The sequence below is a fragment of the Populus euphratica genome, unplaced genomic scaffold, assembly GCF_000495115.2.
Source record: "Populus euphratica unplaced genomic scaffold, PopEup_1.0 scaffold466.1, whole genome shotgun sequence".
NCBI classification, from domain to species: domain Eukaryota; kingdom Viridiplantae; phylum Streptophyta; class Magnoliopsida; order Malpighiales; family Salicaceae; genus Populus; species Populus euphratica.
In genome coordinates this window covers 62427-79505 of record NW_011500345.1, presented here as the reverse complement: position 1 = coordinate 79505, position 17079 = coordinate 62427, and the positions used below count along the sequence as shown (strand labels likewise).

Here is a 17079-nt window from a genome sequence, read left to right as displayed (position 1 = left end):
TATATATCCATTCACTATTTAATAGTGTTTTAAGGGTGTGTTTGGTATTATAGTAGCTATTATAATGGTGATTTAAAAAAAATTATTTTATAAAAAGTATTTTTAGTTGAGGTTGATTTAATATTTATATATATTTGGTTAAAACTGTAATTGAAATTAAAGTTGAACAAAAAATAGTTTAATGTATTTAGTTAATAATACTTTTAAAATTGAGGTTATGAAATAATTTTAAATATATATATATTATTAATATTGATGGTTTTTAATTTAAATATTATAAATTTATTTATTGTCATTACATCATGAAATAAATAATATTTTATATAAAATATTTTTCATTGCTTTATTAAATTATCTATAATTCTATTACATATGAAATACATTCAATAAGGATTATAATTTTTTTAGTTTTTCAAGTGTGCATTAATATTAGATAAAATATAATTATGAATAAAATTGAAATTGAGATCAAATTCTATAAATGTTTCGTCATCAAATGATCTTTGTCTAATTATGTAATGTTGTTAAATACTAGTTTTTCAAATAAAATATAATTAAAAAAAAATAATTTTTATTTTATTTTACTGAGTTAGACTCGATTCAATACATATTAAGCTTTGAACTAAACCCGGTTTAGCAAAAACTTGTTCAATCAGAACAGTAAAACTCACTATACTGTTCATACTAATTACACTGTTACCAAACATTGTAATTAACATAGACAGTATGCATGAAATATCGATTACTTGCTTTTTTTTGCTGTATTTCAAACACAAAGATTGTGAGAAATTGTGTTTTTTTTATATTAAAAAGGTTGTATATATATTTTAAACAAAAACAAACACAACCTCATCATCAAATATCCTTTGAGTGAAGTGAGTATATAATAAAAAAAAATAAAAAATTATAGTAATTTATGCTCTGTTTTATCATACGATAAAAACTTTTAATACACTATAAAAGCTGGAAAAAGAAATAAAAAGCTAATAACCACCTTGTTTTATGAATTCATTCAAGTGGCTTGCAACATACATTTAGTCCTCACATTTATCAGTTTTGAAGGATAAAAGACTACTAAATTAAACATGGTGGTCAAGGGATTATTTGATTAATTTTCGATGTCACAGGGAATAACTAATTTTTTTCTTATAACATTTAGTGATTAAGTTATAATTAACTCACAAAATATGGAACTTTTAATTGGAGTCATTGTCTGATCTTTAATTTTGTCAAATGCAAAGAAATCTAAAGACACATGTTTTATTTATTCCTATTCTTAAAACATTTTTCTCCTATACAGATAAAAATACGATTAGAAAAGTTTGATGCTTGGTATTGAAATTGAACCTGCTTTTCAATTAAAATTTTTATTTTATTTTATTTTAAAGTAATATTTTTAGTATTTTAAAATTGTTTAATATATTGATATTAAAAATAAATTTTTTAATAAAAAAATTATCATTTTAATAAATTTTTAAATAAAAATATATTTTAATAAAGAGATATATCTATGAGAGTAAGAGCTCTTTGTATTATGCTAGTATTAATTGTACCTAAAAAATTGGAACATGGAGGATTTTTAGAACATGGAGGATGTGTATTGACTATTGCATTGTCAACAACTAATAATATTAATGAGAGTTTTGAGATAAAAAATTAAATAAACAGTAATAAAAATAAATTTTAAAATTAAAAGATTCACTAATAATATTTTAAATAAATATAATATAATTTTTTTTTATTACTCATCCGTACACAAATAAAATTTGATGGATATACGCGTCAAGTCACAGTATCCCCAACTTAGCGGAAGAGTCTAAAGCGAACAGCAGACAACGTTTAGAAACAAAAACCATAAAATAATTAGATAATCAGAGAGTGAGTATAACCCTACGTTTTCTGTCTCTCTCTTTGAAAATTGAGGCACAGAGAGAGGAAGGAGAGAGGGCTTGAGCCGGAAGGGAAAAAAACTGATGCGCAGAGGGAGTGTTTCCTGCCGAGAGGGAGCACTGCTTGATTTATTTTTATAAATTAAAAATTTAATAACGTTACAATCAGAAAAATTGTTGTGTAAATTTAACATTTATAGAATTAATTTAAAATAATATGTAAGACTATTTAAATAGAAAATCCTCAAATCTAATTAAGAAAAAAAATCGAAAACTAAGAAAATATATGTAAATTATTTGGCAATGCAAACACCATAATGACCTTGAAAATAATACATTTGTCTTGAGCTTTAATTATTTCTTTCTGATAAACAGATCATATTTTTTTTATGACAAAAGCACTTCCGTCACCAGCCTGTCTAAATTCATGGATGATGAACCACCGGGCCCAGTGGCCTCCTCAGCTAATTTTTTCCACTCCATGGCTGTATTCTTCATTTTCTTACCTTCTTCTCCTTCCATCATCTCTCTCACTTGTTGTTCCACATTTTCTCTCGTCACATTGCTGTCAATCTCCATTCCAATTGCCCACTCATTGCATGTATATCGACAGTTTGTTTGCTGATCACCGAAGGATGGCCAACAAAGCATAGGGACGCCAGAAGAAATGCTCTCAATTACTGAGCTCCATCCACAATGTGTTAGAAAACCTCCAACTGATGGGTGGTCGAGGACTTCCTCTTGCGGACACCAGCTTGAAATAAAGCACCTGTCTTTAGTTTCTTCACCTGACATGATCGCTGGCGGAGTTGGGTTTCTGGTGAATTCTGGCGGCAATATCGCACAGTCGCCAGCGATCATGTCAGGTCTTATGATCCATAAAAATGGGTGACCACTTTTTACAAGCCCCATTCCAAATTCAATGAGCTGCTGCTTTGTAGCGACCGCTACGCTACCAAAATTAACATAAACGACCGAGTTGGGTTTCTGGGAATCCAGCCATTGGAGACATTCAACTTCTTCTTTCCATAGATTACATCCAATAGAATTCAGATCATCTTCTTGAATTTTATTGAGAAGCAACTGAAGTGGACCAATCGCATAGACACGACGAAACATGGAGTAAAGGGCATTCAGAACCTCTTGCTCCAATGCATCAAAAGTATGGAAAATAACGGCAGAACCTTCAGAAGCCCTCTCAGCACATTCCACGCAGAAGTTGAACATATAATCATTTGGATCTGTTGTTCGAACAAAACTTGGAAGGTCCCTTAACTTTATATCTCTCATTCCTGGGAGCCAATCTACTACTTTGTCCAAGTAACCATTTGTTAAAAAGCTCTCGTCTGCAAACAAAAATTGAACGTACATATAGCTTCTAGTAACTGAATAAAAGTGGCTGAAGAAACAGAGAAAAAATATATATATATAAAAAGAAGGTTTCCTAGTTTGTACTCCTAGTGAAAAGAATGAATAATTAAGGGCACCAGTTTACTTACAGGAGAAAATATTTTGAATTAATGAAATAATCAAAAAAACCTTAATGAAATTATAATTACGTTTTTTTCCTTGTTCATACCTTCTAGAGGTGTCAGACCTTTTTCTTTGAGTGCTCGAAATTGTCTAGTCCCCATGAAGCTGCAAGCAGAGATGGTATAGAACAATGCAATAGGAATTTCGTGCATCGCAGCAGCATCAATAGCGACTGGCATGAAACCATCAGAGACGATGCAAGTCACTGGGGGGTTATCTGAAGATGCTGTGTCATTCAGCCTGTCAAGCAGGTCATTAAATGGACCCAATAAGTTCTTCCTGGAAGCCTCACAAATTGCACACGTGTTCTGGGTGACACTCTCATCCGAAGGAGGTAGGCCATCCGGAATGGATTCAAACCGAAAGTCGGGCAAACCTTTCATGGAATCAGGACCTCTAGATTTAAGTAAACGTCTGTGATTGAATTCTGTATTGACAAAGGTAATGTGAAAACCTTTGTCATGTAATAGTTTTGCTAGTTTAAGCGCTGACTTTATGTGGCTCTGAGCTGGGGTGGGAATGCAGACAGCATGAGGCTTATGATCAGCTGAAATATTGCAGGCCATCTCTCTAAATCCCCCCCCCCCCTTTATTTTTTGTCCTTTCTCTCTCTGTTTGCTCCCTTGTGTGCACAGAAGAGGTTCTGGTATTTGTATAGAGGAATGCTAAAATTTCTGCTGCAATTTTTTTTGTTTGAGTGGGAAAGGGAATCTAACTTAGAACCACACAGCCCTGCCTCCATCTCTTTATCTAGAGAACTTCTAATCTTAGCCACGTTCAGCAGCGTTGTGTTTTTTCTTCAGGAATCAACGTGGGGTTTTTATTGTGACATTAATGTAATCAAACCCTATTCTGAACCTTAGGGCATCTACAATTAGAGTTAATTTATCACCCTATGTTTATACAACGTTGCTGGTCAGTATAACTGTGTTGTCATGAGACCTTTTTTAAATTTATTTTTATTTAGTTTTGTGGTAATTAAAATATATGTATAGAAAAAGACAGCGATTTAATTAAATTCTCGAGTAGAAAATGTGTTTTTCTTCAGCAATATTCATGCTTTCTTTTTTCCCCAATAAAAACATGTCTTCTTTATTAGTTGCATTATTTTTCAATAAAAACTAAAAGCAATTAAAATAAATATTTTAAAAAACTTTAAATTATTTTAATTCAGGAGAAAAAATATATATATTAATCAAAACTGCCCTTTTCTTGTTCATGTATTTCTATTTCTTTTTAACAAAAATAATTTTTCTATCCAAAGCATCGTTTCTAAGGAAAATTATGATGAGCTTCATCTAATCCAATCAGGTAAATATTGAAGCCCTAGATATAATCTGTGATATATGTTCATCATAAGCCCAAACCTTAAAGCCCAGGAAATAAATCACGAATCCTATCGTTACAGCATCAACAAAGGTCTCTCACCTAGCTCTTTCGCCACACGAAACTACCCCGCTTCCATTTTCGAAGACACAATACCGAGAAAGAAAAATGAAGCCTCGTCAAGAACAAGAAGAAGACGAAGAACGACTTCGTCAAAGAAAACTTGAAGAATCCCTTGAAATAAAATCTCTACGGCGCATAATCAGTGCCTACCTTAAGTAATTTTATTGCCTCTTTCGCTCTCAATTTCCTTTCTTTCTTTCTTTTTTGTTTTGATTGGATCTTTTGTGTGTAGTTATCCAGAGGCAGCTGAAGAGGATGTGAAAAGATACGAAAGATCGTTTAGGAAGCTTCCTCCTTCTCACAAAGTGGGTTCTTGGGGTTTTTTTTCTTTAACTGTTTTCTTGAAATCTTGAAAGATTGAGTAAAGTTATGGGAAATGAAATAGGAAGCTACTGAATTAGGAATTAAAGGGAAATGGGATTTAGAAAAAATGAATTTGCTGTACTGCTTACTTAATTTTGTGTCACTGATTATTCATTTTAATGGAATTAAAGTCAAGTCACTAACTACCCCACCAGGTGCATTGACTTGAAGTCACTGAAACCAGCAGCATTGTGACTGCAATATTCTTAAAGTAATTTCGGAATTGTGAATATAGATATTAAATTGCATGTTAATTTTTTGTTTTACTGTGACTAAACTGGAATTTAGGAATTTGAATTTTATTTGCAATATCTAATATTTACGGCTTGAATATACGCCAGAAAGTTTTTATTTTTGGCTCTGTTACAAGGAAAAATTTATGAATTATATACGTTCTTTTGATGATAATGGATTCTGGATAACATGGGATATATCTGTTTTTCTTAAATATATTTTACAGGGTTTGCTATCACACTACCCTTTGAAGTTTCAAAGACTAAGAAGGTAATTCCCCGAGAGTGCTATTGCTTGGTTTAGGTTTCACAAGTTCACACAGACACATGAGCAGACTCTTGGAAAGCAATTGCCTTGAGTATGGAAAAGAAATATCAAGTTAGTGTAATGTTGGAGTTTGTGAACAATCTGCTTTTTATTCTGCAGGTGTATTTCTATAAATTCGTATTTCATATTTAGTATGCTTCAGGTCAGATGAGCTCTATGTTCTGTTTATTGATTTTCTCTTTTGATGCTCTACTATACATCTTTATTTTCACATCTCCTTTTGTTTGATGTTTTAATTCTATAATATTATGTGATTTCTATGGAAAACAAATAAGGTATATTATTTTTATTATGATTAGCAATCACTTTTCAGGCATTTGAGCCACCCCTGGATATGAGCCAGGACATTGATGACTGTGGGGAATTGCACTTTGAACGGCCTCCAAATGATGGGAATGTTTGCTCTCATGAGTCTACCACAGCTAGGGGAAGTTGTTCCAAACTTGATGAAGCTTGCTGTGGAGAACCAAGCAATGTGATGAGCAAACTAGCAGAGGGTTTGACTGCCATTGAGGTCTCTGCAAAATGGCCATGTGATGTTTTGTATAGTGACTGTCTAAACTGCAAATGTTTTTTCTTCCACTTCTATGTCATTTCATTTAGAAGTTTGACTTCTGTAGATAACAACAGGAAATGCAAATTGAAGGTTGTCATGGGTCTGATGCTGGGAGCTGTCTGGCAGGCGAGGAAAATAACAAAATGGCAGCTGAATGTTGTGGGAATCATGTTTCTGATTCCAATGGAAATGTGATGGTATTTAGTTTGCTGAATTTTATCTCAAGGTTCCTTGTTTGTTTATAATTAGTCTTTGTTTTTTGCTAGATTTGCAATGAATTTTTTGGAATGAATTTCTATTCAAGCCATCATTTTCTTCTTATTCTATGTATAGTGAAACTTACTTTCTTGCATATAACAATGTACATTCAGGTCCCGTCATCACCTCGTGATTGGTTGGATCCATCATTTCAGTTGCATGTTCCCCTGGTTGATGTTGATAAGGTATATTGGTTATCTTGGCGCATAAGCAAGCTTTGCTACCTTATTATATGGTAAAATATGTGAATAAACAATGATTTTTTTATATCTTAATTTTAAGTTATTTTAATTAGGTCACATGTAATTGACATGGCTGATGAAAGTCATTCTTTTTTGCCTTATATTGGTTTGATGAATCTTCAAATTTGGGTCAGAATAATTCAACTTTGAAATTATTGTTTTGGATAATTAAGATGGATCTGTCATTAATGATGATGAGAAAAAACACTGCTGAATTGGTCATGAATTAGCATATGATGTATGGGAAAAATGAAGGAAAAAAAAAAGGGATCTCACACACACAAGATACAATCAGTGTTGTCAAGAGGTGCCGAGGCGCTTACCTAGGCACTCCAAGCGAGGAGAGGCGAGGCCCCTGCGCCTTTATTAGCCTTGGGCATTGGATTTCAATGAAGTGCCACCTAGGCGAGCACCTTGTGAGTGGGTGCAAGGCGTTAAGGCTAGTGCCTGCTTGAATTTCTTCGTTTTCTGTTGGATTTTTATTTTTTTAATTGATTTCTGTTTTTTCCTATTTGTCCATTTTTTTAACTGATATTTAATTTTCCTTTTTAATCTATTCGGCTACTTACAATAAATTATCTATTTTGTTTTAAGGGTGAAAAATATAACTTTATATGACTGTTTTATGGTATTTTATATTTTCTTTTGATTTTCTAATTATCTAATCTTAATTGAGAAGATATATATATATATATATATATACCTTTGTTCATTTAGGAGTGCCTAGTGCTTCAGGCATTTTACAGGCTTGGTGTCTTTTAACACTTTTCGCCTTTGACAACAATGGATACAATTGTTCTTTGTGGAATGTGTGCTTACTAATGCTGCCATTGTTTTTCCATTTTCATAGGTCCGTTGTGTAATAAGAAACATAGTAAGAGACTGGGCAGCAGAGGTAATGATGCGTCATTGCTTTCCTGTTTCTAACTCATCATCGGTGATTTCCGAGGCCAAGGTTTATGTGTTCCCACTGTTCCTACACTGATGCAGGGACAGAAAGAACGTGATCAGTGTTACAAGCCTATTCTTGAAGAGCTCAATTCTTTATTCCCTAGTCTTTGCAACAAAAGGTACATAATTTCCTTACGTGTTTACCATTTTAGGAATGCAATTTTGTGCTTAGTGATTGTGATATGCAGAATGATGTATAATCTGTCATGGAATAATGTTTTATTTACTATATAACCATAAATTCATTGCACAGTCCCCCGACATGTTTAGTTCCTGGTGCTGGTCTTGGGCGTCTGGCCTTGGAGATTTCATGTTTGGGTATGTATTAAAGATGTGAAGTTATTACAAATTCTATTTTGGCAACTTTACATGGAGCCCAACACTTATCATATGATAATGCAGGTTTCGTGAGCCAGGGAAATGAATTTTCATACTACATGATGATATGCTCAAGTTTTATTCTTAATCAGTAAGGACTTCTAATAATTTCTTGCTAATCTTACTGTATATATGCTCTTGGCAGTAATTAATCTTTGAATGAATGAATATCACTCTCTCCCTTTCTTTAGTAATGGGTAGTTTGATTGTATTAGGACCCAGAATGCAGGGGAATGGACTATATATCCTTGGATCCATAGCAATTGCAATTCACTTTCAGACAGTGACCAACTCCGTCCTGTTTCATTTCCAGATATTCATCCAGCAAGGTATTCATGCGGCACCTAGTATTTTTTTCACCTTCAAAAACTTTGCATAAAATTTTTTACAATAACTATCTGCTTGTCATTTTAAATCCATATTGACTTTTATAACAAGCAGTGCAGGGATTACTGAAGGATTCTCCATGTGTGGTGGTGACTTTGTTGAAGTCTATAGTGATCCAAGTCAAGTAGGTAGGAGAATTTAATTCCTTTTAATTGTTCATGGTACAAATAATTGCTGGAACTTTGGCCACTGAAATGGGCAGATATTTTGATTAATTTTATTCCTTGCTAATGAAACTTTTATTTATGTAATAGTGCTTTAATTTGCAGAAAACTAGACATGGTATCATAGGCACAAATTATTCTTGCAATGTACTTGCTTTGAAGGTTATTCTTATGGAGAGTATTTGTATGATATGCAGGAGTTTGGGATGCAGTTGTAACTTGTTTTTTTATTGACACGGCACACAATATTGTTGAATACATTGAAATCATATCAAGGATTTTGAAAGATGGGGGGGTGAGTTCCTTGAAGCTGTTTGAAACACTGTACATTTTCTGTTATTTTTCACCATGGAATTAGCTCACTTAGGTGATGACAGGTTTGGATAAATCTGGGACCACTCCTGTATCATTTTGCAGACATGTATGGACAAGAAGATGTAAGCTTCATTTTTCCACAATGTTCATACACACACACACACACACACACACATATATGGTGCTGTTTTGATGCTGGTTTCTTTCTAATGCATAAACCCCTTTTCCTTTAGGAGATGTCCATTGAACTGAGCTTGGAAGATGTAAAGTGTGTTGCGTTTCATTATGGGTTTGAAGTTGAGGTAATAATCTCAACTCCGTATATTTTTGGTTATCTTGCATGACCGAATGCTTTTCTTTGCTGACTGCATCTCCCAGTAATTTAAAATATACTGTTCTATTTATGGGCTGCAGAAAGAAAAGACAATTGAGACAACCTACACTACAAATCCTCGATCAATGATGCAAGTAAGCTTCTCAGACCCATGTTGGAAATTCTCTTTTAAATGTTTTCTCTGCCTGCTTTATAAATTTAAAAAGTGGGGATGGGGGACGGTGCCTCTCCTCCTCAAAATATCATCTGTGCAGTATTTATAGAAGTGATATAAGGACTAAGAAGCTTCTGTTGTGGCTTAACAAACTCGCTCACCAAATGTGCTTACCTATGTCATGAGTCCCCAGCATGCTAGATCCATTCTCTTTCTTTTAGGCCAATGAAGGCCACCAAATTCCCTTTTGCTAATCAGATCTAACTTTTGTAGTTACAGAGTTTACCTACAGCTGATACTGGCGTGGCATTTGCAAACATATTTGACTTTGATTTTTTTGCAGAACCGATACTTTGCTGCATTCTGGACAATGAGAAAGAAATCAGCGGCGGCGGAAAAGCATTCAACATGATAAGCAGCAGTGGAGAAGCATTTTGCATGATGATTACCTGCCTTTGTATTATGTGGTCTGCTATATTGTCATTTTTTTTTATTAGTATTGAGTATTTGGACTAGTTTGCATATACCTTGTCGATCATGTAAGTCTAGTGATTTGAAAGGATGTAAACTTGTAATTATTAGAAATCAAATCCAAAATCTAATATGTTGAACTAGCGTTTAGTATGCTCCATTGTTCCTTCATGTAAAAGCTGCATACAGAATCCAGTAAATTGGAACCAACTTCTTGAAAATAACATACAAGGTTCAAGATTAATTTGAGCGATGTGTCAAATTGTGACAGATAGAAACACTTTCCTTTTTCTTTTTGGTGCCAGGTTTTTCCTGGTTCGTAATCTCAAATTCTGGGACGGTGTTTAATAAGAGATTAATTATCATTTTTCGGCTTGATCACAGAATCATAGATTTACAAAGTTTACAACTATAAAATCCAATGTACTGTTGGGAACATGGGACTGGTCAAGTATCTGGAATAGACCAAAAGCAGTTCCTTTAAAAACATTGAAACACTCGATCTATAGGCAACGAATCGAGTGTTGTCGACAGCAGTTTCAACATCGATGGTTCTCGTTTTTTCTTCGCGATCTGTCAAGCAATAAATGGATATTCAACAACTAAAGCCCTGATTAATGGGCCAACTTCCTCTTTTCTTTTGAATTGAAAAGTACCTGGGGTTGTATAATTTGCATCATGCAAGCCCAAATCAAAAAGGGCAATCATAGACTGCTTTAGTCAGTAATTATCGGTCACTCGAGACTTATATGGTCATTAACTTCAGGATCCATAAGATTAGTTGTGGTGCATACAAGTTAGCCCGGATATCCATATTAATAAAAAAATAATAATAATTATCGGTCCATAATACAAAACATTTAATAAAATAAATAATAATTTGCAACGTGTCTCGAGTTAAGACAGAGATTTAGATAGTGTTTGGCAACGTAAGTATACTTGTCATGCAATTCACGTTCCCAAATATGTTTTTATCAAGTATTGAATGTTTTCTTTAACTACAAATACAACAATCGATTTATTAGCTGTTCTTTTTATTTTATTTAGTCTTTTATAATCCTCAAATTGAGAAATAGCACATCACAAAAATATAATCGGTTTCAATCACCTCACAATTTATAAAAATAAATTTAAAATCAAACAAATATTATAAAATAAAATTAATATATATATATAAACCCACCTCTATGAGAGTGTTCAGGTCCATAAAGAAATGAAGGGTTTTTTTTTTTTTTTCAGATGTTAAAGGTAATAATCTGCACTAGATACATGCATTAAATTCTATCTATAGCCTGTCCTGCAAATATACAACCCCGTGCACGCTTAGATTTGTGTATATATGACAATCATATAGTTATATATCATTTGTATTATATGTAATGACATGGATATACCATTTGATTCATGTATTAAAAATCACTTAGAAATGTGATTAGAAATGTGATTATAATTGCTTTTTAAAATATTTTTCATTTCAAAAATATATTAAAATAATATTTTTTTATTTTTAAAAAAATTATTTTTGATATCAATACATCAAAATAATTTGAAAACACAAAAAAATATTAATTTAAAAAAAAAATTTAAATTTTTTTAAAAACACTTTTGAAATGTAAAAATAAACAAAACCAATGCTATTTCCGTGCACGCTTCTACTTGCATATATAGATGTGGCAACCTTACAAAATGCATGTCATATTATGTTAAATGTAATTAAGAAAATATTTATGCTCTTGTATATCAAAATTATTGGTTAATCACGTAGGTAAATTTTCATATAGCGAGAAAATATAGATTTGAAAACCGGCTGTCAAGCTAAATCTTAAAGGCTATTTGGTATTTGATTGTGTTTTTTTTTTTTTATAAAATTTGAAAACATTTCTCACTATGATATTCAAGTTTGTAGGATCGACGTCCTTGTTATTCAAGCATAAAAGAGGGTGTTTTGTTGTCTTAAAAACTATTGGTCCAATCTTTTGACGCACCTATCTTGACCATGATCCGACTCTCGAGCAATCTTTAATATTCACATTAGCCCAACATCTTGGTCCTTCGTCAACCTTAAGGCACATGCGATCTCACCACGACAAGCACCTCAAGTGCTTGAACTAAGATCCAGACCTGATCTCGAGCACCTGGTGCCCTGTGCTTGACACCTACTCTTCACTTGAGCGCTGGGAATATAACCCATTCTGATTCTGGCGGTTTAGAATTGTGGTTATAATTAGAGTATAAAATATTTTTTATTTATAAATATATTAAAATAATATTTTATTATTATTTAAAAAAATTATTTCTGAGATTAATACATTAAAATGATTCAGAAACATAACAAATTAATTTTTAATAAAAAAATTAAATTTTTTAAAATATACAGATCAAGCTTCCAAACTTTAAAATCGACTCTATGACACAGTACTAGCTCAATCTCCTATTTAGTGGATCCAATCTCTTATTCCATAGTCCTAGTTCAACCTTACAAGCCTAATTCAAGTCATACCCTCCTCTCTCAATTTTCACTTATAGATAGATATTGATGCATGTGGTTCAAATCAATCCATTATGGATATAGCTCAACTAAGCTTTATGAATAGCTTTACAATAATATTTATAAAAAGATGTAAGAGGATTAAATTTAATAAAGAGATGTATAAAATGACCAAGATTATAACTTTTGATTCAACTTTATTTCCTAAAAAACAACATACACACACATATATGAGGTAATTAGGTCTTGGCCTAAAAAGCCTGGGCTCTCGCATTTAAAGAGATCGACTGATTTCACCAAATTTAGATTACAAGACCAACTAGTTGCTTTCTAAGTCTAGGTGACCATGCTTCATCACTCAAGTTTGGTCCAGTAACTAGTATATATTTCTCTCTCTTCATATTTTTTTTGTGTTTTTTTCTCATATTTATTTTTAATTGAATTGACAATTTTAATTTGTAATACAATTTTTTTTGTCTCCCTCATATAACTTTTTATAGGAGAAACACCATTTTCTATCATCAATACTTGTATTTCTATTATACCTACCAACCCATATGAACACTAATGAAGATATATATACTTCATCACACAAACATAACATATCATCTCCCCCTTTAGTCCTGTAAGAAACATAAAATTCATGACACATCATCAAACCAATTGATAATCCATATTAGTTAGCTAATGACAAGATTTCCTCTTTTTTGAAATAAAAAATACAAGTTTTTTTGCACCTTCCTGGACCAAAAAGGAGATAATATTTTCTAGCATACCAAGTCCACAATCCTACAATGCTTATATATGCTTTCTTACACTTTCCATATATTTTCACCTTGTTATTTTGTCTACATATATAAGTATTAACCTAAGTATCAGAGTGTCCTACATCCCAAACAAAGGATCAGTTTTACAAGAACCACTCATTTTTTTGGTTCACTAGTTGAGGAAACTGATTTCTTTATACATTAGTGGCGTCATTTGTGAGAAATAAAATAAAAAAGCTACTTCATTTTCTTTCACTCTTAATAAAAAATATTGTCCATGATTGACAAAAATCTAGAATAAAGGAGAGTAATTGATGTCCATACCATGGGGATTCCATCTCACTTAGATCTCTAACAACTCTTTGATTAGATGCAAGTGTTCAATGATGTTGTTGTGGTGGTGCAACTATATCTTTGCACTTTTTATTTCGCATAACAACAAACACCACTAAGTGTGCAATGACAACCTCAATTCCCTAAAGAGACGGGTAGAATGCATATAAACGAGTAATGCTCGCACTCTTCCTTTTAGAAGAAGCTATACGTATTGTTCTCATATGAGATGTTCTAAATGATATAAAATCTATGAATCCATGAGTTTGCAAGCAAGAATACAACCCCTATTAATCCCTATTTTGTCATAAAATATTGCACACTTGACTCTTTAAAAATTATGTCTTTATATATGCTAGCCTAAACAACTAAAAATAACTCACAGACCCTCAAGAGCATATAAAAAATATGAAAAGCATCATAAAGCTTGTCATATAAGACAATGATGTTATGTGCAAAGCTCTTTTAACAACACTCCATAAAATTGCTCAAGCATGGAAACACAATTTATATCTTAACTTTATTCTCTATTTTCATGATCTCAACTTCAAAATCATCTCTCATTTCAGCACAAGTATTCCAAATAAAAAAAAAACATAACAGAGGTCTTTACTATAATAACGAGAAGATAAGAGCATTATAACCTATATTTAAAGGTTCAATATAAAGATGCTTAGTATGGAAAAACTCCTTAAGCCTATTGTCATTTAAACCTTGATTAATGGAGCATATAACATGGGGCAGAGTGTGGACGCATTCAATCCTAACATGGTGTTGTAATTAGTGATAATGATCACTAAAGTAATAATACAATGACTTAGCAGAAAATGATGTTAATTAAAAATAAACAAAGTCAAGAAAGATCCAGGATTTGAAAATAGAAAACCAAGCATTGCTAGCTATAAATGATAGGAAAAGTCTCATTGAGATTGAACATGGTGAAGGTAGCTAGCTAGTTAGAGAGAAGGGATTGTTGATGGTTAGATCATTAACATTTACGTTATTATTTCAGGTCAACAAAACCAATATTTCATATCTATCATTCAAGAGGGAGACTCCAAAAAGGCATGGAGAGTAACCTTCTTTCTTCATCTTTCCTTCACATATTGTTAGCAACTAGATTGGTGTCCCGTAATAAGTCGTGGATCCAGAGTCAACTTTTTTTCTAATTTTTTTTAAAAAAGATGATCATTTTTAAAAAATCAAAAAATCAAAAAATCAAAAAATCAAATTATTAATTTTATTAGATTTAATAAACTTAGTTAATTTAGTAATATGATTAAAAAACAAGGAACAATAGTAGATAAATTGAAAAAAAAAATGACTTGAACTAACTTGGGCTAACACGTCAAACTCATAACCGAACACTTGAAATAAAAATAACACCATAAAAAGAAAAGAGAAAAAAATAACAAATTTCAACCTCCAACAAACCCAATATTGAAAGATAAAATTATATAAAAAAAATTATAAAAAATAACCTAAAAAAGATCCAAGTCAACTCAAGTTAACCTTCCAAACCCATCACCCATGTTCTAAGGTTAGGATTACCTCATAGAAGGCAACAAAAAAAAAATCATGAAGCCAAATTTCTAATCAATAAATTCTAAATCAATAAAATGTTGAGCTATGAAATTAAAAATGAAAAATAAAAAAAGGATAAAAAATAAATAGAAACAAATAAATGGGGATCATATTTGACATAAAATAAAATAAAATACAAAATCTCAATCAACAAAATGTTGAGCTATGAAATTAAAAAAGAAAATTACAACAAAAAAGGATCTAAAATAAAATAAATAGAAATAAAAAAATAGAGACTAGATTTAACATAAAATAAAATCAAATCAAATTTTAAAGATGAAATTAAAAAAGAATTCTAATAAAAAAAGTATTCAAAACAAAATAAAATAAATAGAAATTAAAAGAATGAAGAATACATCTGATAGGAAAAAACTGGAGGATGAAATCATAAAAAAATCATTTTTAGAAACTATCTCAAATAAAATAAATATCAATTAAAAAAATATGAATCAAATATGACATATAAAAAAAATTAAAAAAGAGTGAAATTGAAAAAAAATATAATTTGATAAATTATTTACTAATAATAAAAAATAACTGGGGTCAAATATGAACAAAGAATAAACCAAATGGTTACTTTGAAAATTCAAAGAATCAGATATGGAAATTGAGGAAGAAAGATAAAAGAAAGAAAAGAGAAAAAGTAAAGTTTGTTAGTGCTAGTTCATCATATGATTTGTAAAAGTAATTACAAGATTCTTAAACTCTTATCACTAAACATTTTAAATAGGTTAAAGTCTGCAGGAGCAAGAGGCTTACCAACAACCGCAAGTTCATAACTATTGGCCTTTTCTTGTTTTAAGGAGGTTGTGACACTTTCATAGGTTTTTTAACACAATTCAATCAAGGCAAAGTAAATAGACATGATGCGTGTTATAGAGAAAAAGGCTAATGTCGATGCTAGAGAGGTTGAAACATGGGACAACCAATCATTAAAGACAATACCTTAGTGGAGAGGGAGACAATTAGTGTGCTCTTAAGTAGTTGATATTATTTTACCCCCGTAGTGTAAGATATACTAATTTTAATGGTATTATCAATTATGATAGTTTCTGCAAGGTATAGATGGTTTCTATCCATGAATTTAAATAGTCCCTATCCAATTACAGAGCAAGGAGCTGAGCTTTTCAAAAGTTATAGTTGTAGTTTGTAAGTTTCAATGAGAAATAATGGTATTGAAAATTACTGTTGTGGATTCCTTTAAAGATTATAGAGATAATATCGATGCCATTAGAATTGACGAAGGGTGGTAATTTTTATAAAGGAGTTTGCCATGGATTGTGAAACCGAGGACATGTTTTTCAAAGTATATGTGTGCAATTACACAGTAGGCTTAAAATAGAGTGTTTGCAATATAGTTATAGAATATATACATTGTAAACCACACAGTAAATGTTCAAAGAATTACTGTGTTCAAAGAATCATGAGGTCGTTTCCTTTTCTATATTTTATTTAAAATGTTGTTGGTTCGTGTTGGGTTAAGGTATGATTGCCAAACTTAAAGCTATTGGGTCTAGTGCGCCACATCCCAAGCTATTAAGTCTTTCTCGACCGTCAAATCCAAGTGTGCAATTGGGTCTAGCATGACCGCTAGATCTAAGGTGATGGTCAAACTCATTACCTTGGGTCTGATAGCTATGTCATTATAGTTATCAGGCCCGACCCAACCCTATGAGTTAACTTGGGATCTTAGTCAAGTTTGTTTCATTCAAAATCCAGACCTACAATTAGCCTACAAGAAGACCAGTCGACCCATCAGATCAACCTAGAACTCAAGTGACAAGGCAAAACCTAGGAGAGACCCGATTTTTTTCAAATGTATTTTTTCTCATAGCTAGAAAACTCTCTTTTCTTCTCATATTTTTCAGTTAGTTACTAATTCATTTTAAAATTCACTATATA

The 17079-nt window shown here is 31.8% G+C and overlaps 2 protein-coding genes across 4 annotated transcripts; one reads left to right on the top strand and one right to left on the bottom strand.

The window, feature by feature from the left end:
- Positions 1 to 2159: 2159 nt before the first annotated feature.
- LOC105113886 (7-deoxyloganetin glucosyltransferase-like) lies at positions 2160 to 4170 on the bottom strand. Its single transcript, XM_011010238.1, has 2 exons — positions 3469 to 4170; positions 2160 to 3235 (listed from the first exon to the last, which is right to left on the bottom strand). The coding sequence occupies exons 1-2, from the start codon at positions 3986 to 3988 to the stop codon at positions 2277 to 2279; spliced, it is 1479 nt and encodes a 492-aa protein (XP_011008540.1). The 5' UTR covers positions 3989 to 4170; the 3' UTR covers positions 2160 to 2276.
- Positions 4171 to 4681: 511 nt separating this feature from the next.
- LOC105113889 (UPF0586 protein C9orf41 homolog) lies at positions 4682 to 10261 on the top strand. Of its 3 annotated transcripts, none has more exons than XM_011010239.1 (18): positions 4684 to 5026; positions 5104 to 5176; positions 5695 to 5738; positions 5895 to 5937; positions 6109 to 6309; positions 6426 to 6548; positions 6723 to 6794; positions 7702 to 7746; positions 7842 to 7921; positions 8056 to 8120; positions 8205 to 8271; positions 8396 to 8509; positions 8622 to 8695; positions 8929 to 9026; positions 9109 to 9168; positions 9280 to 9348; positions 9461 to 9514; positions 9878 to 10261. In XM_011010239.1, exons 1-18 carry the CDS (start codon positions 4917 to 4919, stop codon positions 9944 to 9946), a joined length of 1461 nt encoding a protein of 486 aa, XP_011008541.1. In that variant the 5' UTR covers positions 4684 to 4916; the 3' UTR covers positions 9947 to 10261. The 3 variants fall into 3 exon arrangements, with proteins under 3 accessions (XP_011008543.1, XP_011008541.1, XP_011008542.1); XM_011010240.1 differs by having other exon boundaries at positions 4685 to 5026; positions 6426 to 6542; XM_011010241.1 differs by lacking the exons at positions 5695 to 5738; positions 5895 to 5937 and having other exon boundaries at positions 4682 to 5026.
- Positions 10262 to 17079: the final 6818 nt, after the last annotated feature.